Source organism: Bombina bombina, chromosome 4 (assembly GCF_027579735.1).
Source record: "Bombina bombina isolate aBomBom1 chromosome 4, aBomBom1.pri, whole genome shotgun sequence".
NCBI classification, from domain to species: domain Eukaryota; kingdom Metazoa; phylum Chordata; class Amphibia; order Anura; family Bombinatoridae; genus Bombina; species Bombina bombina.
Genome location: NC_069502.1, coordinates 655,533,404 through 655,561,166, shown reverse-complemented (window position 1 = coordinate 655,561,166; position 27,763 = coordinate 655,533,404). Strand labels below are relative to the sequence as shown.

At 38.9% G+C, this 27,763-nt stretch overlaps 1 protein-coding gene across 1 annotated transcript in view; it reads right to left on the bottom strand.

The window, feature by feature from the left end:
- HDDC2 (HD domain containing 2) overlaps positions 1–24,588 on the bottom strand; it is a 129,071-nt gene extending 104,483 nt beyond the window's left edge. The window contains exons 1-4 of the mRNA XM_053710719.1: positions 24,439–24,588; positions 23,364–23,485; positions 13,314–13,416; positions 10,451–10,519 (exon numbers count right to left, since the gene is read on the bottom strand). Coding sequence (XP_053566694.1) covers positions 10,451–10,519; positions 13,314–13,416; positions 23,364–23,485; positions 24,439–24,510 — 366 coding nt within the window. The 5' untranslated portion in view covers positions 24,511–24,588. The remainder of the gene's footprint in view (positions 1–10,450; positions 10,520–13,313; positions 13,417–23,363; positions 23,486–24,438) is intronic.
- Between the last annotated feature and the right edge of the window lie 3,175 nt (positions 24,589–27,763).

Here is a 27,763-nt window from a genome sequence, read left to right as displayed (position 1 = left end):
GGCGTGTCCTAACAGCGATCCTGACCGGTCGCAACTTCCAAGAGCTCTGACCGAGAAGCTTTAAATCCGCCGATTATAGGCACTACTACACAGCTAAAATATAATAGTATATAGTTGCAACGTCTGTTAGTCCCTCTGAGGGCTTATCACTAATACTTGGACTGTATTTTTGACGTCGGATCTCTGGAAAGGACAATAGGGGCCTGGAGCGGCGGCTCCTTAATGGCGGCACTTCCCCCTCGGTAAATCCGAGGTATTTGTCCCTAACTGGGAATTACATCTTTGCTGCACTAGCGAGAAGAAATCAGATACCTGCAGTAAAGTGAATTAACACACTTTTCAAAGAAAATAACAAACAAACTACCTTACATGGCGATACTTAAAATGGCGCACATGGCGGGAGAATCCTACTTACAGCGACTGGATGAGAGGCTTGAGAGAATTGAAAAGTTGTTTCACAGGATGATGGATAGAGCTCCATATGACTGTTTAGTGCAAATCTTGCATAATAAAGAAATACGCGCCACACACCTAACCAGGTCTTCAATCGTAAAGGGGTCCCTTGACACAGGGATGCTTGAGGACTTCCCACAGCAGAGAGAGCTGGCTGACTTGCAACAACCACAGGAGTCTCCTACAAGAGCCCATGCTGCGCAGAACACTACATTGCTACCAAGACTGTCCGTAGCGCAGGAGAAGCAGCAAGACGCTTGCACTACAGACCTACAAGATCAGGAGACACAGAATATGACCTCGACCAGCACACCTCGTATGAGCGGGCGCTCTCAAGAAATTACTGGATCTATACTTCGGCATGTGACCCGGAGGCTAACAGAGCAAGACACAGCAGGGACACTAACCCAAGGGACACAAAAATGGACTCAGCCACCTGTTGTTTTACACTGGAGCTACGCTGAGCAGACATCTCGCTCTCCTTCACAACCCACAAATAAGGCGCAACAAGCATTGAGAAAACTCTAGTCCTGTCATCGCAAAAACTCACAGGTTTTTATATCTGATAAAGGCTAGATTACTGTAATGTCAACTAGCAGGGGTTAAACAGCTATCCTGTTATGATGATCAGATGTGACTTTGCCCAATCCATCTAGGAGGTTGAACTGAGAAAACCACAAGGGACTCATTTTGAAAAGTGGCCCGTTGGCAGAGATGTTTAGTGTTACTTGTTTCACATGTTGTTTAGTTTCAGTTAATTATGTATAGGACACGATAGCTTGGATATACCCCATACCTCACTCTACCCTACACAGCCTGCTATTCTAAGATGTTTGATTTGAATTTATTATAAAGTAGCATATTCTCCCTTATACTATTATACTGAAGGAAGGCTATCCATAGGAAAATAAATAATAAATAGTCTACATATTTGTGTGAGGCACAATCTTTCCCTGGCGGGCCGAGGCCACAGGGAGACCAGTATTACATTACATTAGATGCCATGTACAAAGAATCGCTATGTATCCCAACATTATAGTGATGGTATGGGCGGTATACTTTATGAAACAGCAGAAATATGTTGGGTCACCAACTCACTTTCAAGTATGTAACATGATTACCTCAGTAATCCATATAATATAGTATTAGTAGTTTTTTTAAGTCTTGTCACTATTGTTGCTGCAGTTACAAATTTCTCACGAATATTCATTGCCACAACATAGATAATGCCCACTCTGCTCCAAAAAGATTACCATACATAAGGTCTCATCATTAAGACAGATATCAAGAGGGTCCTTTGTCAAATATCACATTTATTTATACCCTCACGTTGTGCATGTGCAGCGTAATTTACCCTCCCCATTGCATTTGGAACGTTAGACAGCTAGTTATGTTCTTAACTTTTAACCCAGTTGGGACTTTTTTCTTTATTGTTTTCTATACCACATTATGCAAAGCATTCTCTTTATAGTTTTTCTTTCTGTTAGTTTATCCACAGCATTGGACTAATGCTACCCCATACCACACAGATTTTAAATTTCTAAGGGGTCCAAGAGTGACCTAACATGATGTCTTAGGGGTGTAAAAATGAGGTCTGTCTTGGCTCCTATGTATTATCTTCTTTAAAGACTCAATTTGCAAAATATATGTATAATTACTGCATGATAAGTCTGTATGTACCATTTCAATTGACAGTTCTTCAATAAAAAATTTAAAATATAAAAAAAAAAAAAAATGTCAAGGTGTTTACAGTGTCATCCTATTATATAAAAGACCAAGTGTGTTTGTCCAAAGCTGTCATGCGCAGTAGAGACAGCACAAGGACAAACACATCTGGCCTTACCTGACATGCTGTGCTGTTTGCGGCGAAAGTGGGCGTGGGGCATGGTTGGGGGTGTGGCGGGGGGTGGTCGGCGTGAGAGAGAGGGGAGAGAAATAGAAAGAGTGGGGGAGAGACAAAGAGATAGGAAAGAGCTAAAGAGAGGGGGAAGAGCAGAAGAGAGGGGGAGAGAGAGCAAAATAGAGGGGAAAGAGCAAAAGAGGTGGAAGAGAGAGCAAAAGAGAGGGGGGAGAGAGAGCAATAGAGAGGGGGGGAGAGAGCAATAGAGAGGGGGGAGAGAGCAATAGAGAGGGGGGGAGAGATAAAAACAGGGGGTGAGAGCAAAAGAGGTGGGAGAGAGAGCAAAAGAGGTGGGAGAGAGAGCAATAAAGAGGGGAGAGAGAGAGAGCGAGAGAGAGGGGAGAGAGAGAGCAACAGAGAGGGATGGAGAAAGAGCAAAAGAGAGGGGAGAGACCGAGAGAGAGGGGAGAGAGAGAGCAACAGAGAGGGATGGAGAGAGAGCAAAAGAGAGGGGAGAGAGACAGAGCAAAAGAGAGGGTGGAGAGAGAGAGTAAAAGAGGGGGGAGAGAGAGAGTAAAAGAGGGGGGAGAGAGAGAGCAAAAGAGAGGGATGGAGAGAGAGCGAGCGCAAAAGAGAGGTGGAGAGAGCGCGCGCAAAAGAGAGAACGCAAAAGAGAGGGGGAGAGAGAGAGCGTAAAAGAGAGGGGGAGAGAGAGCACAAAAGAGAGGGGGAGACAGAGCAAAACAAAGGGGGGAGAGAGAACAAAAGAGAGGGGGGAGAGAGAAAGCAAAAGAGAGGGGAAAGCAAAAGAGAGGGGGAGAGAGAGCAAAAGAAAGGGGGGAGCGAGAGAGCAAAAGAGAGGTGGAGCAAGAGAGTGCGCAAAAGAGGTGGAGCAAGAGAGTGCGCAAAAGAGATGGGGAGAGAGCGCAAAAGAGAGGGGGAGAGAGCGCAAAAGAGAGGGGGAGAGAGCGCAAAAGAGAGGGGGAGAGAGCGCAAAAGAGAGGGGGAGAGAGCGCAAAAGAGAGGGGGAGAGAGCACAAAAGAGAGGGGGAGGGAGAGAGTAAGGGGTGGGACCTCTGTACTGCAAAAAATGTCCCGTGTGAACGGGCTTTAGGACTAGTTAAGTATAAAAGACTTAACACATACATTGATATACACACAAATATACCTTTAGTCCCTTGTCATATGCCATCCCTTTAAAGCAATTATATATCCATTTAATTCTGCTACAAACAATTATTTTCATTGGTAAACATTTGTTTCATAAGTATTAAGTCTAACTAGAACTTCAATTCTTTACTTCCTTAGCATTTTTATGTCCAGTCTCAAAAAGTGCTACATTTTATAGCAGTATTTTGGATTGGGCTCAATCGCACTTAAAGGAACATGAAACCGCAACATTTTCTGTCATGATTCAGATAATGTATATCATTTTAAACAACTTTCCATTTTACTTCTATTATCTAATTAGCTTCATTATCTTGGAGCTGGGAGCTAGCTTTTGATTGGTTTGCTGCACATATATGCCTCTTGTCATTGGCTTTCCAATGTGTTGAGCTAGTGCCCCGTAGTGCATTGTTGCTTCTTCAATAAAGGATACCAAGAGACTGAAGCAAAGTCAATAATAGAAGTAAATTGGAAAGTTGCTTAAAGGGACACTCAAGTCAAAATAAACTTTTATGATTCAGATAGAGAATGCAGTTTTAAGACACTTTCCAATTTACTTCCATTATCAAATTTTGCACAGTATTTTTATGTACACACTTTCTGGGAAACAAGATCCTACTGAGCATGTGCAGAAGCTCACAGGGTATACGTATACTAGTCTGTGATTGGCTGATGTCACGCTACAGGGGGACGGAAAATGGGAGGAAAAATACATTTGAATTTCAAATGAGCAGTAGATTTTTTTGGGTGGTCCTTTCAAAATGTATGCTCTATACGAATCACAGAAGAAACGTTTAAGGTTTTATGTCCCTTTAATCACTACTTGTAATATGAGAGCACTGAGTATACCAATAGCCCTCACTGTGCTATCCATTAAAAGTATAGACTGTGCTATACATGTAATACCTTATTGTGCGCTATACTTAACATGAAAAAGAGCACAAGGTAACGCACCCTGTAATCTAGTCCAAATGATTTGTTTCTATATATAATAGTTGTGGAACAGATTGCCTAAAAACAACTGATATAAAAACAGAATTTATGCTTACCTGATAAATTACTTTCTCCAACGGTGTGCCCGGTCCACGGCGTCATCCATTACTTGTGGGATATTCTCCTCCCCCACAGGGAAAGGCAAGGAGAGCACACAGCAAAAGCTGTCCATATAGTCCCTCCCAGGCTCAGCCCCCCCAGTCATTCGACCGACGGTTAGGAGAAAAAAAGGAGAAACTATAGGGTGCCGTGGTGACTGTAGTGTATAGAGAAAGAAATTCTTCAAACCTGATTAAAAAACCAGGGCGGGCCGTGGACCGGACACACCGTTGTAGAAAGTAATTTATCAGGTAAGCATAAATTCTGTTTTCTCCAACATTGGTGTGTCCGGTCCACGGTGTCATCCATTACTTGTGGGAACCAATACCAAAGCTTTAGGACACGGATGAAGGGAGGGAGCAAATCAGGTTACCTAAACAGAAGGCACCACGGCTTGCAAAACCTTTCTCCCAAAAATAGCCTCCGAAGAAGCAAAAGTATCAAATTTGTAGAATTTGGCAAAAGCGTGCAGAGAAGACCAAGTCGCTGCCTTACATATCTGATCAACAGAAGCCTCGTTCTTGAAGGCCCATGTGGAAGCCACAGACCTAGTAGAGTGAGCTGTGATTCGTTCAGGAGACTGCCGTCCGGCAGTCTCATAAGCCAATCGTATGATGCTTTTCAGCCAAAAGGAAAGAGAGGTAGCAGTAGCTTTTTGACATCTCCTCATGCCAGAATAAAACGACAAACAGAGAAGACGTTTGTCTGAAATCCTTTGTTGCTTCTAAATAGAACTTTAAAGCACGGACTACATCTAAATTGTGTAACAAGCGTTCCTTCTTTGAAACTGGATTCGGGCACAAAGAAGGCACAACTATTTCCTGGTTAATATTCCTGTTGGAAACAACCTTTGGAAGGAAACCAGGTTTAGTACGCAAAACAACCCTATCTGAATGGAACACCAGATAGGGCGGATTACACTGCAGAGCAGATAATTCAGAAAACTCTTCTAGCAGAAGAAATAGCAACCAAAAACAGAACTTTCCAAGATAACAACTTGATATCTATGGAATGTAAGGGTTCAAACGGAACCCCTTGAAGAACTGAAAGAACCAAATTTAGACTCCAGGGAGGAGTCAAGGGTCTGTAAACAGGCTTGATCCTGACCAAAGCCTGAACAAAAACCTGAACATCTGGCACAGCTGCCAGTCGTTTGTGTAACAAGACAGATAAAGCAGAAATCTGTCCTTTTAGAGAACTCGCTGATAATCCCTTATCCAAACCTTCCTGGAGAAAGGAAAGGATCCCAGGAATTTTAATCTTACTCCATGAGAAACCCTTGGATTCACACCAACAGATATATCTTTTCCATATTTTATGGTAAATCCTTTTAGTCACAGGTTTTCTGGCTTGTACCAGAGTATCTATCACAGAATCCGAAAACCCACGTTTAGACAAAATCAAGCGTTCAATTTCCAAGCAGTCAGCTGGAGAGAAACTAGATTCGGATGTTCGAATGGACCTTGTACTAGAAGATCCTGTCTCAAAGGTAGCTTCCATGGTGGAGCCGATGACATATTCACCAGGTCTGCATACCAAGTCCTGCATGGCCACGCAGGAGCTATCAAAATCACCGAGGCCTTCTCCTGTTTGATCCTGGCTACCAGCCTGGGAATGAGAGGGAACGGTGGAAACGCATAAGCTAGGTTGAAAGTCCAAGGCGCCACTAATGCATCCACTAGAGTCGCCTTGGGATCCCTGGATCTGGACCCGTAGCAAGGAACCTTGAAGTTCTGACGAGACGCCATCAGATCCATGTCTGGAATGCCCCATAATTGGGTCAACTGGGCAAACACCTCCGGGTGGAGTTCCCACTCCCCCGGATGAAAGGTCTGACGACTCAGATAATCCGCCTCCCAGTTTTCTACTCCTGGGATGTGGATCGCAGATAGGTGGCAGGAGTGATCCTCCGCCCATTTGATGATCTTGGTCACCTCCCTCATCGCCAGGGAACTCCTTGTTCCCCCCTGATGGTTGATGTAAGCAACAGTCATGTTGTCTGATTGGAAACTTATGAATCTGGCCTTTGCTAGTTGAGGCCAAGCCCGGAGAGCATTGAATATCGCTCTCATTTCCAGGATGTTTATTGGTAGAAGAGACTCTTCCCGAGACCATAGACCCTGAGTTTTCAGGGAATCCCAGACCGCGCCCCAGCCTAATAGACTGGCGTCAGTCGTGACAATGACCCACTCTGGTCTGCGAAAGCTCATTCCCTGGGACAGGTGATCCTGGGTCAGCCACCAACGGAGTGAGTCTCTGTTCTTCTGATCTACTTGAATCACTGGAGACAAGTCTGTATAGTCCCCATTCCACTGTTTGAGCATGCACAGTTGTAATGGTCTTAGATGAATTCGCGCAAAAGGAACTATGTCCATTGCTGCAACCATCAACCCTACTACTTCCATGCACTGAGCTATGGAAGGCCGTAGAACAGAGTGAAGAACTTGACAAGCGTTTAGTAGCTTTGACTTTCTGACATCTGTCAGGAAAATCTTCATTTCTAAAGAATCTATTATTGTTCCCAAGAAAGGGACTCTTGTTGACGGAGACAGAGAACTTTTTTCTATATTCACCTTCCACCCGTGAGATCTGAGAAAGGCTAGAACAATGTCTGTGTGAGCCTTTGTCTTTGAAAGAGACGACGCTTGAATTAGGATGTCGTCCAAGTAAGGTGCCACTGCAATGCCCCTGGGTCTTAGAACCGCTAGAAGGAACCCGAGCACCTTTGTGAAAATCCTTGGAGCAGTGGCTAGTCCGAATGGGAGAACCACAAATAGATAATGTTTGTCCAGAAAGGCGAACCTTAGGAACTGATGATGATCTTTGTGGATAGGAATATGTAGATATGCATCCTTTAGATCCACGGTAGTCATAAATTGACCCTCCTGGATTGAAGGTAAAATCGTTCGATAGTTTCCATTTTGAACGATGGCACTCTGAGAAATTTGTTTAGAATTTTTAAATACAGAATTGGTCTGAAAGTTCCCTCTTTTTTGGGAACTACAAACAGATTTGTGTAAAACCCCCGACCTTGTTCCACAGTTGGAACTGGGTATATCACTCCCATCTTTAACAGGTCTTCTACACAATCTAAGAATGCCTGTCTCTTTACTTGGTTTGAAGATAAGTGAGACATGTGGAACCTTCCCCTTGGGGGTAGTTCCTTGAATTCTAGAAGATAACCCTGAGAGACTATTTCTAGTGCCCAGGGATCCTGAACATCTCTTGCCCAAGCCTGAGCAAAGAGAGAGAGAGAGTCTGCCCCCTACTAGATCCGGTCCCGGATTGGGGGCTACCCCTTCATGCTGTTTTGGTAGCAGCAGCAGCAGGCTTCCTGGCCTGTTTACCCTTGTTCCAGCCTTGCATTGATTTCCAAGCTGGTTTAGTCTGGGAAGCGTTACCCTCTTGTCTAAAGGCTGCCGAGTTGGAAGCCGGTCCGTTCCTGAAATTGCAAAAGGAACGAAAATTGGACTTATTCTTAGCCTTGAAAGGTTTATCTTGTGGGAGGGCATGGCCCTTTCCCCCAGTGATGTCTGAAATAATCTCTTTCAAATCTGGCCCAAAAAGGGTCTTACCTTTGAAAGGGATATTAAGCCAGAGCGCTCTGCGCGCCACAATTGTAAACCCTGAATTTTTCGCCGCTAACCTCGCTAACTGCAAAGCGGCGTCTAAAATAAAGGAATTAGCCAACTTAAGTGCGTGAATTCTGTCCATGACTTCCTCATACGGAGTCTCCCTACTGAGCGACTTTTCCAGTTCCTCAAACCAGAACCACGCCGCTGTAGTGACAGGAATAATGCACGAAATAGGTTGAAGGAGGTAACCTTGCTGTACAAAAATCTTTTTTAAGCAAACCCTCCAATTTTTTATCCATAGGATCTTTGAAAGCACAATTGTCCTCAATAGGAATGGTTGTGCGCTTGGCTAGAGTAGAAACCGCCCCCTCGACCTTAGGGACTGTTTGCCATGTGTCCTTTCTGGGGTCGACCATAGGGAACAATTTCTTAAATATAGGAGGAGGGACAAAAGGTATGCCTGGCTTCTCCCACTCCCTATTCACTATGTCCGCCACCCGTTTAGGTATCGGAAAAGCATCAGGGTGCACCGGGACCTCAAGGAACTTGTCCATCTTGCACAATTTTTCTGGGTTGACCAGATTGTCACAATCATCCAGAGTAGATAGCACCTCCTTAAGTAATGCGCGGAGATGCTCTAATTTAAATTTAAATGTCACAACATCAGGTTCTGCCTGCTGAGAAATTCTTCCTGTATCAGAAATTTCCCCATCTGACAAACCCTCCCTCACTGCCACTTCAGATTGGTGTGAGGGTATGACAGAAAAATTATCATCAGCGCCCTCCTGCTCTATAGTGTTTAAAACAGAGCAATCGCGCTTTCTCTGAAATGCTGGCATTTTGGATAAAATATTAGCTATGGAGTTATCCATTACTGCCGTCAATTACTGCATAGTAACAAGCATTGGCGCGCTAGAAGTACTAGGGGTTGCCTGCGCAGGCATAACTGGTATAGACACAGAAGGAGATGATGTAGAACTATGTCTACTTCCTTCATCTGAGGAATCATCCAGGGCAACTTTACAATTTGTGACAGTACTGTCCTTACTTTGTTTGGACGCTATGGCACAATTATCACACATATTTGAAGGGGGAACCACATTGGCTACCATACATACAGAACATGATCTATCTTAAGGTACAGACATGTTAAACAGGCTTAAACTGGTTAATAAAGCACAAAAACCGTTTTAAAACAAAACCGTTACTGTCTCTTTAAATGTTAAACAGGGCACACTTTATTACTGAATATGTGAAAAACTATGAAGGAATTATCCAATCTTTACCAAATTTTCACCACAGTGGCTTAATGCATTCAAAGTATTGCACCCCAATTTTCAAGCTGTTAACTCTTAAAATGTGGAAACCGGAGCCGTTTTTAACCCCCTTACAGTCCCAGCCACAGCCTTTGCTGCGACTTCACCAATCCCAGGGGGGTATATGATACCAAATGAAGCCTTCTAGGAACGTTTTTAGTGGATTCCAGACCCTCACACATGCAGCTGCATGTACTGTACTCAAAAATAACTGTGCAGTAATGGCGCGAAAATGAGGCTCTGCCTACTACAGAGAAAGGCCCTTCCTGACTGGGAAGGTGTCTTAACAAGTGCCTGGTGCTAAAAACGTTCCCCAATGTTATAAAAGTGTGAAATTCAACTTCAAACTGCATATAATACTTAAATAAAGCAATCGATTTAGCCCCTAAAAGTGTCTACCAGTTTTATAGCCCATATTAAGCCCTTTATTCTGTATGAGACTACGAAAATGGCTTACCGGTCCCCATGAGGGGAAATGACAGCCTTCCAGCATTACACAGTCTTGTTAGAAATATGGCTAGTCATACCTTGAGCAGAAAAGTCTGCCAACTGTTTCCCCCAACTGAAGTTATCTCATCTCAACAGTCCTATGTGGAAACAGCAAACGATTTTAGTTACTGCTGCTAAAATCATACTCCTCTCACAAACAGAACTCTTCATCTTTTTGTTTCAGAGTAAATAGTACATACCAGCACTATTTTAAAATAACAAACTCTTGATAGTAGAATAAAAAACTACAACTAAACACCACAAACGCCTCACCATCCCCGAGGAGATGCTACTTGTTCAGAGCGGCAAGGAGAATGACTGGGGGGGCGTAGCCTGGGAGGGACTATATGGACAGCTCTTGCTGTGTGCTCTCCTTGCCTTTCCCTGTGGGGGAGGAGAATATCCCACAAGTAATGGATGACGCCGTGGACCGGACACACCAATGTTGGAGAAATCCCTGGTTTGTTAATGTGTACTGGAGTTGGACACAAATTGCAGAATGATACTGAATACATTACCTCCCACAATTCATACACCTCTTTTTTTATATCCCCTGGCAACAGCTGAGTCATATGATCCATGGCCTCCTAAATAGAATAAACATATATTAACCTTGTTAATTTCAGAGTTAATGTGCTCTATTTAACCTATGCAGAGGATGTCACAATGTCATTTAGCAGAAGAATAAGGAAGAGATGCCTGATGCTACATTGTAATGTGATTAACCTGGCATGTGATGGAGTCTATCCATTCTAAAGAGGGGTCAATGTTCCTGCAAGATGCAGGTGATCACTGGAAAAAGAAGATCACGTTTAGCAGCAGACACAATCTTTATTAAATGGACACAAACTGAATTTTTGGCTTTCATGATACAAATACAGCATTTAGTTAAAAAGATAAATAAATAAGTTCACAGTGAACTTCTATTATCAAATGTACTTTGTTCTCATGTTATTCTTTGTTGAAGATAATACCTAGGTAGGTAGCGTGCAAGTATCTGTAGAACTATCAGTAATTTTGCAAGAATGTTTTTGACATTTTGAGCACTAGATGGCAAGTGTTTGCACAATGTAGCATTCTTGCAAAACTGGTGCTCAAGACATGTGTACACTCCTGAACCTACCTTCTTGCTTTTCTATAAAGGATACAAAAAGAACAAAGTACATTTGATCATTGTAATGGATAAAAGTAAATTGGAGAGTTTTTTTTTTTAACTGTACACTCTAAATCATAAAAGAAAAATGTTGGGATTTGTGTCTCTTTAAGGAAGAGAGTGCACAGGAGAGATGCAGCAGAGACAGGAGTAGGAAGTGGTGATGACAGCCATTGAGAGATGAATTCAGACAGAGACAGAAAAGAAGCAGAACAAACCTCTCCCCAATGCTAAAGTCCACAGGTTCAAAATCACACTCAAGACAGATGTTGGGTTTCTTGTGCCTTTAATATTTTGTATTATTAGTCATGTACTAGAGTTCATATAGAAATGGGTGCAACTAGGTGGTAAAGCACCATGGCACTTTGTGGCAAGCTGTACTGATGCAGTAATGGGTTTTTACTTCTGCCCAGCTGCTAAGAGGTAGCAGATAGGCACAGTGCTCTTTCTCTAATCTTTGCATCCCCTTAACTCTAACAGAAACACGAGCAGAAGTAGTGCAGCACGTGAAGCTGACTCCTGAAAATAATGGTCAAATAATTGAAGCATGCTTTCCAGGTAATAAAGGGGTTAAATCATGCAGCAAATGTGGTGCATAGCAGTGATTCAATTATCTGAATGACCTGTGAGAGTCAGGCAAGTAAGGGTTTAATAACCACGGAGATGTTTCAAGCAATAAAGGAGTTTTATCAATGCCTCATTTTTTATCCTATATTTATGGGCTGGCTTCTAGATTTTGAACAAATTGTTAAAGGGACACTAAACCCATTTTTTTCTTTAAAGGGACAGTCTACACCAGAATTGTTATTGTTTTAAAAGATAGATAATCCCTTTATTACCCATTTCCCAGTTTTGCATAACCAACACAGTTATAATAATATACTTTAAACCTCTGTGATTATCTTGTATCTAAGCCTCTGCAAACTGCCCCTTTTTCAGTTCTTTTGACAGACTTGCAGTCTAGCCAATCAGTGCCTGCTCCCAGATTACTTCACGTGCACAAGCACAGTGTTATCTATATGAAATATGTGAACTAATACCCTCTAGTGGTGAAAAACTGTTAAAATGCAATCTGAAAGAGGTGGGCTTCAAGGTCTAAGAAATTAGCATATGAACCTCCTAGGTTAAGCTTTCAACTAAGAATACCAAGAGAACAAAGCAAAATTGGAGATAAAAGTAAATTGTAAAATTGTTTAAAATTACATGCTCTATCTAAATCATGAAAGTTTATTTTGGCCTAGACTGTCCCTTTAATGATTCAGATACAGCATGCAATTTTAAGCACCTTTCTAATTTACTCCTATTGTTAAATTGTCTTCGTTCTCTTGCTATCTTTATTTGAAAAGCAGGAATGTAAAGCTTAGGAGCCGGCCCATTTAAGGTTTAGAACCCTGGATAGTGCTTGCTTATTGGTGGCTACATTTATACACCAATCGGCAAGGACTACCCAGGTTCTGAACCAAAAATGGGCCGGCTTCTAAGCTTTAAATTACTGCCTTTCAAATAAAGATAGCATGAGAACAAAGAAAAGTTGTTTAAAATTGCATGCGCTATCTGAATAATGAAAGAAAAAATGTGGGTTTAGTATCTCTTTAAGCCTTGGTTTAAGCATTTGTTTGTGTGGTTTACTGAAAATTGTTTTTAGAAACCTTAATTGCAACTAAGTGGTTAAAAACTTTTTTTTTTATTTATCATATATCTGTTCAGGGTCTATAGTAACAAACATTATGGTAAACTACTTTTTTCACAAACTGGTTATGAGAAACAGCATTTAAAATAATGCCCATATTACCTTATCTCTAGCACTAAGGCATAATCTATGTTTGCTCATCACCTACATACATCTGAAAGTATTCCTCACTTATAAATACTTATTTGAGGCTGGGATACCATAGTCATTGTGTTTGCTCATTCCATGCTAAAATGCACATATAGTTCCTTTTGATTTGCACTGCTGACATACTAAATCTATACATATGCAATGTCACAATTAGTTTGAATATGTTTGATTTTAGTATTATCTTACAGTGGGTTTGAAACCTGTAATTTCCTTGGCTCTGACACGGTCAGGTTCACTTATCCAGGTTAGTTTTTAAATGACAGAATATAATACTCATTTATCAATTATTCACAGTTGAATAAACCAGCATAGCAAGTACGATGTCAGGAAGCTGTTATAAAAGATTTAATTATGTGACTATGTTAGGACTTAAAAGCAAACTACATACCTTTTCTCGCCTGTGCTTTTCCTCCTTAGAGATGTTATCAGCAGGTGCTATGTCACCCACGATGCACTCTGCCATGTCATGCACAAGAGCAAGTCGTATACATCTGATGGAGAAGAAATATCTGTCACAACACCACTGGGAAACCAATTGTACTAATTTCCATCTTTAATTTTGACATGCTAGATACATTTCTAACAACAGATTCCTCTGCATTGTACAAAAACCTGCTGGCAACAAAGCAGAGTAATGGATCCCCATGTGTGTTCTAATGGGTTGCAGGGCAAGCTATATGATAGCTCCTCCATAACACATAATTACAAGACAAAGTGTACCCTTTATGTGATATCATTAGTCACAAATACCTCGGTATATTCTGTATGTGTAGAAATTATAACAAATTCAAAAAGTTATACAAGTTCAATACCAAAAGTAAAGGTTGTTATACATATGATTTAGACAAATAAATAGGTACCACATGTATTAAAGGGCTATAATACCCAAATGTTTAAACACTTGAAAGTGATGCAGCATAGCTGTAAAAAGCCGACTACAAAATATCACCTGAACATCTCTATTTAAAAAAGAAAGATATTTTACCTCCAAAGTTCCTCAGTAGCCACATCCCATTGTAAAGGACTTCTAAGCAGCAAATCAGTATGTCTGTCCTGGGACAGCGGAAGGGGCGAGCTTACGTGCACTCTCATCTTATTTCCCTATTCAGTTTAAAGGAAGTTTGCTATGAAATCTCATGAGAGTTAAGTGAAATCTCATGAGATCACAGTAAAAGAGTTCATGACCTCAACACTGCTGATGCTGATTGGCTGCTGTTCGTTTCTTCATTATTTTTTTTTTACCAGCAGCTGGGCTGCAGCGGAGTATAACTTTTTACACAGAACTTACTCTGCTGAGCTGAGGAGATTGTGAGGTAAAATATCTTCCTTTTTTACGTAGAGATGCTCAGGTGATATTTTCCTGTCAGCTTTTTACAGTTATACTGCATCAGTTTCAAGTGATTTAGCATACGAGTATTATGTCCCTTTAAATTCATATAGATTATCAAAACCTACAAATGTGTGAAAGTATAAATCTCAGCATTTTTAGACACAGCTTTAGTACACACTTTTTTTAAAATAGACACTAATGTCTTCAAGATAAAACTTTCATGATTCAGAAACAGCAAAAAAAAAAAATTAAAAAAACTTTTCAATTTACTTCCATTATCAAAATGTGTAGACACACTGAGCATGTACAAGATTGTATATGTAACTTTGAAGTTTGTCAGAAAAAAAATATACTACTAATTCAACTTAAAGGGACACTAAACTCAATTTTTTTTCTTTCATGATTCAGATAGAGCAGCAATTTTAGGCAACTTTCTGATATACTCCTATTATCAATTTTTCTTTGTTCTCTTGCTATCTTTATTTAAAAAGTATGAATGTGGTGCATAGGAGCCGGCCCATTTTTGGTTGAGAACCAGGGTTATGCTTGCTTATTGGTGGGTAAATGTAAGCCTTCAATAAGCAAGCGCTATCCATGGTGCTGAACCCAAAATGGGCTGGCTGCTAAGATTTACATTCCTGCATTTAAAATGAAGATAGCAAGAGAATGAAGAAAAATTGATAATAGGAGTAAATTAGAAAAGTTTCTTAAAATTCCATGCTCTGTCTGAATCATGCAAGAAAAAAATTGGGTTCAGTGTCCCTTTAAGTTTTATTGCATTGTATTTTTATTATGCATTTGTTGATCAATTCTACTGTATTTAAAGGCCCTTTAAGCGGTTAAATAAATAGTACAAATATTTTTGGGGAAAGTTCATGGTACTTTCATGGTACAAGATCTTGATAAAGGCACTCCAGCCTAAACATGTTGAGACAGCCATATTCTCTACTGTAAGAGAACATTCAAATAGGAGCAACTTCAGTGAGAAGTAAAAAGGAACTTGAAAGAAACTGAGCGCTCACGGTACCTTTTACTTTGAGAAACTGACACAGCCAAATATCTGAATCGGATCCAGACGTGACGCTGGGTAAGCTGAGAAAATCATAGGCTACCTGCGGTCACGTGATCCACTGAGAGGAAGAAGGAATACAACGTAGTAAGTTCGTCTGCTACAAGGTGGAGATCAAACAGTCCTGAGAGACGTAAAATCTGAGGAATATACTTACAGCAGGAATCAGCTTGGGCGGCAGATTGGTACTACACAGTGACCAACACAGAAGTGTTTACCGGAGGTCACGGAAGGTAGGAGGGTAGTGGGGAAAACACCATAGTATCCACTACTATCATTTCATTGCCTAACAGCCGCAACTTTGCTTCACATCAATTGAAGACACAAAAGGATTGATTGTATCGGTAAAACCATTTGTATCCTGGTTAAAGGACTTTGTTCCTGGGGTTGAATTTGTTGTAGTTTGAACAGGAAAACAGATTACAACCATTAGTTTGTTATACCCTTTCAAGCCTCTACGGAAATAATTTTAAAGTTATTAATTCCGCCACGAGACTTTGGATCAGGATAGTGTGTTAGCCCTAAGCCCTAGGAACTATCATTCATTTATTATTAGATTTGTAATATGGAAATTCCTTTTATGAAGATCAGTGGAATGTATTTTCTGCAGATTGTTTTTAAAATATTTTGTTATTAGAAACAATTTTTGTTTTTAGTGTGAATGAGCTACACCGGTGTATGAGCAGCAGTTTGTTTATCTGATTTATTACGTATGACATTTACTATTTTGTATCAGAGTGATTATTAGGTTTTTATTAAATATATATATATATATTTTTTTTTTTTTTTTTTAAATAAGCTCCTCTAGTGATTTGTATATTTTATATACTTTATAATTTACTTTTCCGTTTTCAAAGTACCTTCACTTCATTTAGAGCTGTTCATTTATTGGATTGTTATTTATTGCTTGCTTCTAGTGAGTGTCTAACAGGTTTTTTCCTAAAGGTCTATTCTTTTTGTCCTTTTTCACGTTTAATATTTATTATCTATATCTCTTTGTATACTCACTCCAGCATTAAGTTGCGCCAATCCTGTATACATTTTTAATATAAGCATTGCCAATTTGTTGCTCTTTCTTTTGGCCTAGCGACAGCTCCAAGAATCTTTTCAAAGGTTCTCGGTGCCCTACTCTCTGTAATCAGAGAGCGGGGTATTGCGGCGTTTCCTTATTTGGACGATATCTTGGTACTAGCTCAGTCTTTACATTCTGCAGAATCTCACACGAATCAGCAATTGTTGTTTCTTCAAAGACATGGTTGGAGGATCAATTTATCAAAAAGTTCCTTGATTCCTCAGACAAGGGTTACCTTTTTAGGTTTCCAGATAGATTCAGTGTCCATGACTCTGTCTCTAACAGACAAGAGACGTTTGAAATTGTTGTCTTCAGTTTTGGCCTCTATTGAAGAGAGAACCGTTCATTTGTTTTCACACAGACAATATCACAACTGTGGCATATGTCAATCATCAGGGTGGGACTCACAGTCCTCAAGCTATGAAAGAAGTATCTCATATACTTGTTTGGGCGGAATCCAGCTCCTGTCTAATTTCTACGGTTCATATCCCAGGTATAGACAATTGGAAAGCGGATTACCTCTGTCGTCAGACTTTACATCCAGTAGAGTGGTCTCTCCATCCAGATGTGTTTTCTCTAGTTGTTCAGATGTGGGGTCTTCCAGAAATAGATCTTATGGCATCTCATCTAAACAAGAAACTTCCCAGGTACATGTCCAGGGATCCACAGGCGGAAGCAGTGGATGTGTTGACACTTCCTTGGTGTTATCAACCTGCTTATATTTTCTCGCCTCTAGTTCTTCCGAGAGTGATCTCCAAGATCATCATGGAGCAATCGTTTGTGCCGCTGGTGGCTCCAGCATGGCCTCACTGGTTTTGGTATGCAGATCTTGTTCGGATGTCCAGTTGCCAACCTTGCCCACTTCCATTAAGGCCAGACCTATCTCAAGGTCCGTTTTTCCATCAGGATCTCAAATCATTGAATTTGATGGTATGGAAATTGAACGCGTAGTGCTTAGTCATAGAGGTTTTTCTGACTCCATGATTAATACTATGTTGCAGGCTCGTAAATCTGTTTCTAGAAATATTTATTATCGAGTCTGGAAGACTTACATTTCATGGTGTTCCTTTCATAAATTCTCTTCTTTCATAAATTTTCTTGTGAATCTCCTTTTCTGATTTTTCATCAGGATAAGGCAGTTTTGCGGACTTCATTAAAATTTTTACCTAAGGTTGTAAATTCTAACAACATTAATAGAGAAATTGTTGTTCCTTCTTTGTGTCCTAATCCTAAGAATTCTTTGGAGAGATCTTTACATTCTTTGGATGTGGTGAGAGCTCTGAAATATTATGTTGAAGTTACTAAAGATTTCAGAAAGACTTCTAGTCTATTTTTTATCTTTTCTGGTTCCAGGAAAGGTCAGAAGGCTTCTGCCGTTTCCTTAGCTTTGTGGTTAGAGCTTTTGATTAATCAAGCTTATTTGGAGTGGGGTCAAGCCCCGTCTCAGAGAATTACAGCTCATTCTACTAGATCAGTCTCCACTTCGTGGGCTTTTAAGAATGAAGCTTCAGTTGATCAGATTTTCAAAGCTGCAACTTGGACTTCTTTGCATACATTTACTAAATTCTACCATTTTTATGTATTTGCTTCTTTGGAAGCAGTTTTTGGTAGAAAAGTTATTTAGGCAGCTGTTTCAGTTTGATTCTTCTGCTTCAAGTTTTTTCCTTTCATTTATGAGATTAAAACTCATATTTTGGGTTGTGGATTTATTTTTTCAGCGGAAAATGGCTGTTTTTATTTTATCCCTCCCTCTCTAGTGACTCTTGCGTGGAGTTCCACATCTTGGGTATTGCTATCCCATACATCACTAGCTCATGGACTCTTGCCAATTACATGAAAGAAAACATAATTTATGAAAGAACTTACCTGATAAATTAATTTCTTTCATATTGGCAAGAGTCCATGAGGCCAACCCTTTTTATGGTGGTTATTATTTTTTGTATAAAGCACAATTATTTCCAAATTCCTTTGTTGATGCTTTTTACTCCTTTCTTTATCACCCCACTTCTTGGCTATTCGTTAAACTGAATTGTGGGTGTGGTGAGGGTGTATTTATAGGCATTTTGAGGTTTGGGAAACTTTGCCCCTCCTGGTAGGATTGTATATGCCATACGTCACTAGCTCATAGACTCTTGCCAATATGAAAGAAATTAATTTATCAGGTAAGTTCTTACATTAATTATGTTTTTCCCCTGCCTGTAAGTTACAATCTTCTCTGTGTATTTGGTTTGATTTTTGTGTTCTGAAATACACAAGTATTAAAATGATAAAACGACATTTAGGTTGCCTGTATAAGCTGTTTTATGACATGACATATTGTTGTTTACACTTGGTTCCATCACTTCTCCTAACTGTCCCATTTTACAGATGCAAATATTCCAAAATTCAAACTATTCTGAAATCCAAATCTTTTCTGGTACCAAGCAGTTTGGACAAAAGGGTTTTCTACCTGTATTATAATTATAAAAAAACTAACAAGTTAAAGGGACAGTCAACCTTCACAACAATCTGTTATATATCATTAGTTTGAGCTAGTTTGAGTTCTCCTACCTGTTTCCCAGCACGCTGCCCACAACGGTCTCACTGATATTTTCAAAAGAACAACGATGTTCTCAGTTTGAAAATGGCCCCTGAATTCCGCCTCCTATGACATCATTCAGGTCTCATTTTCAAAACACTAACCTGTATAGTCTCTGAGCTCGCAAATAATCGTTCCCGGAGCTTTGCGCATGCTCATTAAGGAGCTTGTGACGTCACTGCACACAGTAAACCCGGAACTTTTGCAGAGCGCATTTGTTCCTAGGGAACATTGTTTCAGTTGCGCTTGGAGCTATCAGCGTTAGATTCTGGGCATTTCTGGAGCTATGGTTTATTTGCTGCTTCCATTCCCCTCTTTGAGTTTTTTGCTTTTGGGTTTATGCGTCAGTAAATGTTCTGCCTTCATTTTCCCTGCATATTTGTAATATGGTGTTTGATACTGAACATGTTTCTGGAGGCGCAAGATGGTGGTGTGCAAGCTACCCCTGTGGAAACGGCTAATAGTGCAGGGTTTCTTACTCTTAGCCGTTTCCACAGGGGTAGCTTGCACACCACCATCTTGCGCCTCCAGAAACATGTTCAGTATCAAACACCATATTACAAATATGCGGGGAAAATGAAGGCAGAACATTTACTGCCGCATAAACCCAAAAGCAAAAAACTCAAAGAGGGGAATGGAAGCAGCAAATAAACCATAGCTCCAGAAATGCCCATAAGGTCAAACAGCTCCTCTGTGATTCCATTAAAATAACTACGAGTAGAAATAGTTATAATACAGTGTTTTTCATGCTGATTTTAACACAAGTATAAAATATATTTTGATTGTGACAAAATACACATTTCTGAATAGATAAAATGTTGTAATATAAATACTTTAACATTTCCATCATCCACTACAAATACAAGAAAAAAAAATAATCAGCACTTTCTGCAAAAAATAAAAATGTAATATTCTCTATATCTTTTTGTTGTGCTTCATACAGCTAAAGGTTTATTATTAAACCTAAATATCCCAACACTGAGGCAGTCAGACTGCGCCTAAATAAAAAAATACACTGATATTCTACACAGCTCAAACATCTGACTAGACAAGAGAACACCCACAATACACACGAATGGCTGTGGTTTTTAAGGATATATATATATATATATATATATATATACATACATGGATCTTTACAATAAGTGTGTATATGAATTATTTGTATACATACATGTACTGACATATACAGTATATCTATGTATAAATATATACTGCACACACACACTGAATATGTGCCTGATCCCATGTACTGATAACTGAGGAGACATAGAAAGCTGCATATAAGATATCGGCACAAAAAAAGCAAACGGGAGAAATAAAAATCTCTTGCCAGTATGTTGTAGCAGAGCAGCTGTCAGCTTCCTTACAGAGCACTAGTGTTGTGACCTGAAGGGCAGATGATCGCCAGCGCATGCACACAGCACAGAGCCATCTTCTTCCTCTCTCTAGCAGGCGGCTCTAGGGCTCCAGCAGCTCAGCTCTCTGCTTGCAAACGGCAAGCAGCGTTAGCCACTACAGAGCTGTCATGATACACACATGAAAAAAAGCAGTACAATATAATAGAAAGCAGGATAAGATGTGTATACTAATGTGAATACTGACATATATGTATTTTTTTACGTATTGACTTTTATATAAACTGTTTTTAATACATACATTCAGATACATATGTTTATGAATATTATTTATTTAAAGTGTGCAGATGATAATAGTAGACTTGAAATATTGCCAGTAAAATTCTGTATCACACATACAATAAGTTGTATGAAGCATAACATACCAAAGTCATCTGAAAAACAAGTGCATTAAATTAAATATTAAGTTTGATTCACTGTTAAAACCCAAGCTATCTGATAATTTGTAATAACTAATGTGGTAATTTGTATCAGTTTATAGCATAGGGCATTATATAGTAACTCCTTTTAAAATACATTTTTTTTCAGCATGAAATCACTATGGCTGGCTTATGAGAGTGTGCAATCCTAAATAGTACCATCCTCAACACTTCCGGCGGGGTTTGCGCATGCGCAGTTAATAGTGGAACAACGCGATGACATCATCAACGTCCACAGGCACGAAATTTGAAACAAAAAATACAAGAGGCCTGTGAATGAAGAAGACGGCGGTAGGAGGAGTTCAGGGGCCATTTGTAAAATGAAGACATCGTTTTTCATCGTGATTCATTTCAAAATATCAGTGAAACCGTTGTGGGCAGCATGCTGGGAAACAGGTAGGAAAACTAATTAAAGCTAAAACTAACGATAGATAACACATTGTTGTGAAGGTTGACTGTCCCTTTAAACAGAGCTGGACAATGAAAAGATGACATGTTATAATATACTATGATATTATATACATCACAGCAGACATTACTTCAGGTGAGATGATGTGCAGATATCAGAACCTAGCGTACTCAAAAGATAGATCAAGATCTACCAGTAGATCTCTCAGAGCTGACCTGTAGAACACAAGTCTTTTGTGTGATTTCCCATTTCCTTCTTAGCCAGTAGTGATAGTATGGGCTCATGTTAAATGAACAAAATGTATATTCTGTAATACGATAGTAGCCTCAATTAAAATATATTAGTCTGTGTGTTAAATGAAGATCACATGTTTATGCAATCTCAGGTTTCCTTATGCTTAGCATTGCATAAGAAGATCATACTGATAAACTTCACAAAAAAGTAGACACCTGTTTTTTTCCCTAGCATGATCCTCATCCCAACACAAGGGTGCCTATATTTTAGTGAAATATAGACACCCTTGTGTTGGGATGAGGGTCATGCTGGGGGAAAAAAAGTTAACAGAGGAATCAACATATTTACCACACACAAAGGGTTGGAATAAAGTGGATAATGAACAAACATAGTAAATAGTTTAAAAGCTCATAATAAAATATCATTCTCCTTACATGATAAATGACCCTAAATGTTACTGAATACAAATCTGGGTTGTTCTGTTTTAAAAAAATTAATTGTTTTATACACTAAAAACATACTTTTACCCATGGAAAATAGTCAGTTTCACTTGCTTTGAAAACGTTCTGAAATTGGGTGATTTTTTTTCCCTTCCCTAACCTGCCTTTTATCTTCAGGAGCATGCACGCCTTTGTACTGTAGCTTCCTTCTGTGTGATATTGCTTACACTTTAGAGCAGAGGTTAGTTTACATTAACAGGTTGTAAACCAGCTCTGCTACGTTACAATAACAGAACTGATCAGAAGCTTATGAGTCATGTTAGAAGGTAATGTATATAGTTATGTGTCATTAGTGTAGAGGTGGTATTGAAAACCAGCAAGTTATATAAAGAGGAAGTGGAGAAGAGACACTGAATGACTAATGAGATAGGTAGCAGGAAAATCCATAGAGGGCTTTGTTCAAAATGCCCATTGAGTAGATAGTTTCCAAAATCTGAAGGTGATCAATGGAGTAAAAAAGCAGCAGAGCGTCTAGGAGGAGAAATAAAGAAAAATGTTATCTAGATTCACCCATACATCTGTAAACTAATCTGTAAACTAATATCTCAAGCAATTTAGAGGTAAATGGAGAAATGAGGATGATTTACATTTATTTGTTCACTGGTTGCAGTAGGTAAAACCCTTCAAATATCTTCTAAGACTTTCTTCATGCATAAAGGTACATTACTTTTACAGATGTCTTCCTACCTATGAAAAGTCAAATTTTCCTTTAAAAAGGTTGTTGTCTACAACAACCATGTGTTTTTTAAAAAAAAAAAAAAGATATTGTTCCTCCGTAGGATTTCCTATGTTTTAGTTACCATTTGTTAGCAAACTTCCCAAATGATTTTTTTTGTTTTTTCGAAATTTAGATTAAATCAAATTGTATCACCAATTTATGCACAAATCCATCTTATTCCAAAAGGTTTGCATACTTTTTTTATGCCACTGTGTACACTTGTCAATCATATTAAATTAAAATGGCAAACAGCTTCCTCTGGTACCCACCTCACCTGCCTACCAAGGTATGATCTTCATACAAGAATACCATAAGAACAAAGCAAATTTGGTAACAGAAGTAAACTGGAAGCTTCTTTTTAAAAACAGTATGCCCTGTCCGATTCAAGAAAGAAACATTTTGTGAATGGTGTTTGTGGAGAGTGGGAGTATCATATAGATAACAAATATCTTAGAGGCAGAGGAGTAGCTTCTTAAAAACAAAAAGGACACATCTGTTGGGAAATGTTACAAAGGTGAGCTAAGCTAAGGTGCTTGTGGTGAATGGTAAAAGGGTATTATAAGGGAAAAATATGTGTTTACTATATTTATGCAGTTCATAATAAATGAATATTGCATTCAAGGAGACCCGTGAAATATGTTCCTTATTTTCTACCTTGATCTAAACAGATTATAACCACAGTCTCTCCTACCTGTCTTTATTTAACTGCTTGTCGTCTGTTAACAGAGCCATAACTGCCATCCTGTACATATGGTCTGCAACACTTTCTGGCTTCTCTACTTTGCGGTATACCCAACCAGTCCTTGGGACTCTCTGTTAACATAAAACCATAAAGTGTATTAATAGTGCACAGTGGATCAAAGTATAAATTCCCTGAATTTCTAGACATTTCTCATTTATCAAATATTGGAGTAAGAGCATTTGTTCTACAAATAGAAAAAAAAACACCACAAATAATCCATACCTATATGTAATAAGCTCCCTAAACAAAAAAAAACTTTTAGAAGTATTTAATAGCATTTACTTTTAAGACAAAAAAATGTTTACATTTACACACATTACTGGCACATGTACTGAGAAAATCAGTAATATTCAATTTATCTACAGATCTGTCTGTCTTTAACTATCAACAGTTTTTAATGGGGTTTCATGTAAATAATGCTACATGAGTATCAGAAAGGTAAAAGTATTTCTTATTAAGGCACATATACCATGTCTTACAGCTCGCACTTAAAAAAAACATCACACAAAAAACGTGTATTTCAATAGAAAGCCACATCATGCATATATTGATGTGTGTATAGATATATAGCTAAATTATTAGATTATTGATTTGGCTCTTTAGTATGTTAATTTCCATCTGTTCTACTCAAGATGTATCACAACATGAGCACCTTTATCTATGGAAAACAAATCAAGCATAATTGAAAAAAAAGCCCAACGAAACAAAGACATCTGCAAAAGTATTTAAATGCGATTTATAAGCACGTATTTGGGACACCCTAGTGTCAGCGCTGAAAGTGAAATGTTTTGTGTCTACACAAAGTATTTTCTTATTTTTATGACCTTGCATTATATTGCTAGCCCTTAGGGTATATCACAGGTCTCTCGTGCACATATTTGTCAGGTTTTGTTTTATTTAATGGATGAAATAAAGAGTCTGAATGGTTCTGTCATGCTCGTCGTCGCTGCCCGCTCTGGCTATAAAGTGTACTTTACTAGCCCTTTAGCATAAAACCAGCACTATACATCTCGGGTTTCTTTACCTTTAGCTGCCCTACAAGTTTCATGAACTGCAGCAAATTCCTGCCAGAACTACAGATTGATACAGCAGCCATGACTAAACCTGCTTAGATGATTAGGAACGAATAGTTTGGCTTTCCGCAGTGACGCTAAGCCTATCAGAGAGCGTGGAACAAATGTATACTATGGAATGTACTATATTATTGGCTGTGGTGGTAGGCACATTCTGATTGGTTTGTGAAGTTCACTCTTGTATAGGCTGCTTTTGGCTTGTGGGTGTAAAATAGAGCTGAAAGATGAATCCGCGTATGTGTGTGATATGTTCAACCGATTTATCAGCGCACTTTGACACGTGATGCAGAGCCGCAGATTCTCCAGTAGCAGACGGTCTGATCTGATAGATTCACTACTGATCCGATTTCTGTCCTGAATCATAACTCCTGAGTCACTGAGCATATGAAAGTCCAGCTCTTCACACCCAGCGTTGGCTCTTGATAAATACAACACAGTACAATCAACTGAGTATGCTGCATACTCTGTGCTATGTACTGTGTGGTATTTAACATTTGCATATCCAACGCTTATCTCAACTTTAGTAAAAGTGACAAAAACAAACAGTAGTAACATTTTAAATAAAGTTATTATTTGGGACCAGTTCCTTATCTTTGATGATTGATGTCAATGGGGGCATTGAATGGGGTTAATTTGGGGGCAGTTAGGAGTAACAGGGGTTCTTAGGGGCAGTTAGAATTAACAGGGGTCCTTAGGGTTAATTTATGGTGAGAATTATTTATGCAAAGGCACAGTAAGGGTTAATGTAAGGTGCATTTAGGGGTAAAGGTTATTTATGTAAAGGCACAGTAAGGGTTAATTTATAGTACATTTAGGGGTAAAGGTTATTTATGTAAAGGCACAGTAAGGGTTAATTAAATGTGCAGTTAGGGGTAAAGGCAGGAGTCTATTGAAAACTGCTGTGACTTGATCTTTGAATCAGTGAACTGTTAACTGAAAGATTCATTGCAAATGAGTTAACAGTTCACTGATTCAAAAGTACTGGTAATATGATCCTAGAGTGAGGATGTCTGATTCTGCTGTGTGATTCATTGTAAAGGAGGAGTTAGCAGAAGCAGAACTCACTCCACCAGTTCAAAAGAGCAATTTGTTCACGAATTGGACATCACTAGTGAGAGGCGTACGGTTTGTACAATGTGATGCAAGAGAATACAAAACACGTTGATTAGAAGTTATTACGTATATATTGCTGGCTTAGATAAAATAAGCAAATTACATGTAAAATCAGTGGAGTGGACGTGCAATTGTATTAGTTTAAAAAAAGAAACGAAAAATACTACTTTTTACTGTAGCCACCAAACGGCGCAAATCAAGAAAGTTGAGTAAAGCAACATTCTTTCACAAAAACGTTCTTTCACTTAGGTAGACTTTTAACCCATACGCTTGTTAACTAGCTTGTTATCATGTTGTGTGCACTTTAGGGAGTTATGAGTTTATTTGCTCGTTTACACAACTATTTTCTGTCAGTAACAGAAAAAGGTGTTAAAGGGATGGTAAATCTGAGCATTAATAAAACGCTAGGATTTACCATCACTAAAAATAAAGTGGACTTGGTAAAAAAAAAAGGGAGCTAAACTCACCCTGTCAGGTTTATTGCAGCTCCTTGCGCGCATCATAAGTAGAGCGCTATTACGAGTTGAAAGTAAATGTGAAACCGTGAGTGTAATAGATTTACGCTCGTTGGATTAGTGCGAGTTCAGAGCTCTGGTTAACTGTTTGTGGAAAGAAACGTCAAAAATACATTTGAAAGTACTGTTATAATCATAACGGATAAAAAAAATTATTTAAAAAAGTCATTAGGGCTCAAAGATATGAGGTCTCAGATGCTAGAAAAAAAAAGTGCTTCAACATAGAGATACATACATGAATATATATATGAATACAGATATATATATATATATATATATATATAAAATTATACTTATATATATATATATATATATATATATATATATATAGTCACATAAAAAATAACAACTTTTATTGTACAATCTCAAAAGGTTAAAACGGTCCCATATTATGGGACCGTTTTAACCTTTGAGATTCTACAATAAAAGCTAAGTTTTATTTTTATCCAGTGAGTGCTATCTTATTATGTGACTATTTATACTAAGTTCTGTGATATAGCACCCTGGTGGCTGTCTACTCAATACTTGAGAATTGGAGTGCTTACTAGTACTTTTATATACAGGTGGCCCTCGTTTTACAACGGTTCAATTTACACCGTTTCAGAATAACAACCTTTTTTTCCAGTCATGTGACTGCTATTGAAAAGCATTGAGAAGCAGTGCATTTATTAAAATAGCTAGTAGGTGGAGCTGTCCGCTTGTGTTGCAGCAAAGCCAAGCAAGCTGAAATTAATTAGTTTAACCAGACCTGAGCTATCAAGCAGATTTCAAAGGAACAAGATCTTCCTATCTACAAATCAGTCCAGATTGGAAAGCATAGAAATAACTGTTTGCAGAAAAATGCAAGTGAAGTCTGTGTTGTGTGATTATTTTATTAGGTTTATAATGCTGTTTAGCAAATGTTTTTGTTCATTTAACTTAGTCTAATTATATATTCTGTGTTGTGTGATTGTTTTATTAGGTTTATAATGCTGTATAGCATTTAAAATCTTCCTTTCAAAGCTTTAAAAATAATGTATTAGGTGTTACTTATGACAATTTTGAGAGGGGCCTAGAACCTATCTCCCACACTTCCCATTGACTTACATTATAAATTGGTTTCAATTTACAATGGTTTCAATTTGCAACCATTCCTTCTGGAACCTAACCCCGGCGTAAACTGAGGGCTACCTGTATATATATATATATATATACTTTCACATATGACTCAGCTCAGTGTTCTTATTTTAAATTCTTTATTGTAACATAGCCCAACGTTTCAGGCCCAGATGGAACCTGATAGAAGCTCAAAAATCTATCTAAGAGTGCTACCTCATCATGACAAGGATATACTGTATATGTGTATATGTGTGTGTACAGATGTATTTATGTATTTATATGTGTATATATGTATTTGAATTCATTTAAATACATCTGTATACATTTATAGACATAAATAAGTGTATCAGAACCCTTTGCAGTTAAGTAGCTGAAAACATGAAAAATCATATTTATGCAATATTCATCCTATACTATAAAAGGCCAAATGTGTTTGTCCGAAGCTGTCATGCGCAGTAGAGACAGCACGAGGACAACACACCTGGCCTTACAGTCCCTAAGTCTCTGCAGGGCGAGCAGAAGTGGGCGTGACCGAGTGTGACCGGGGGCG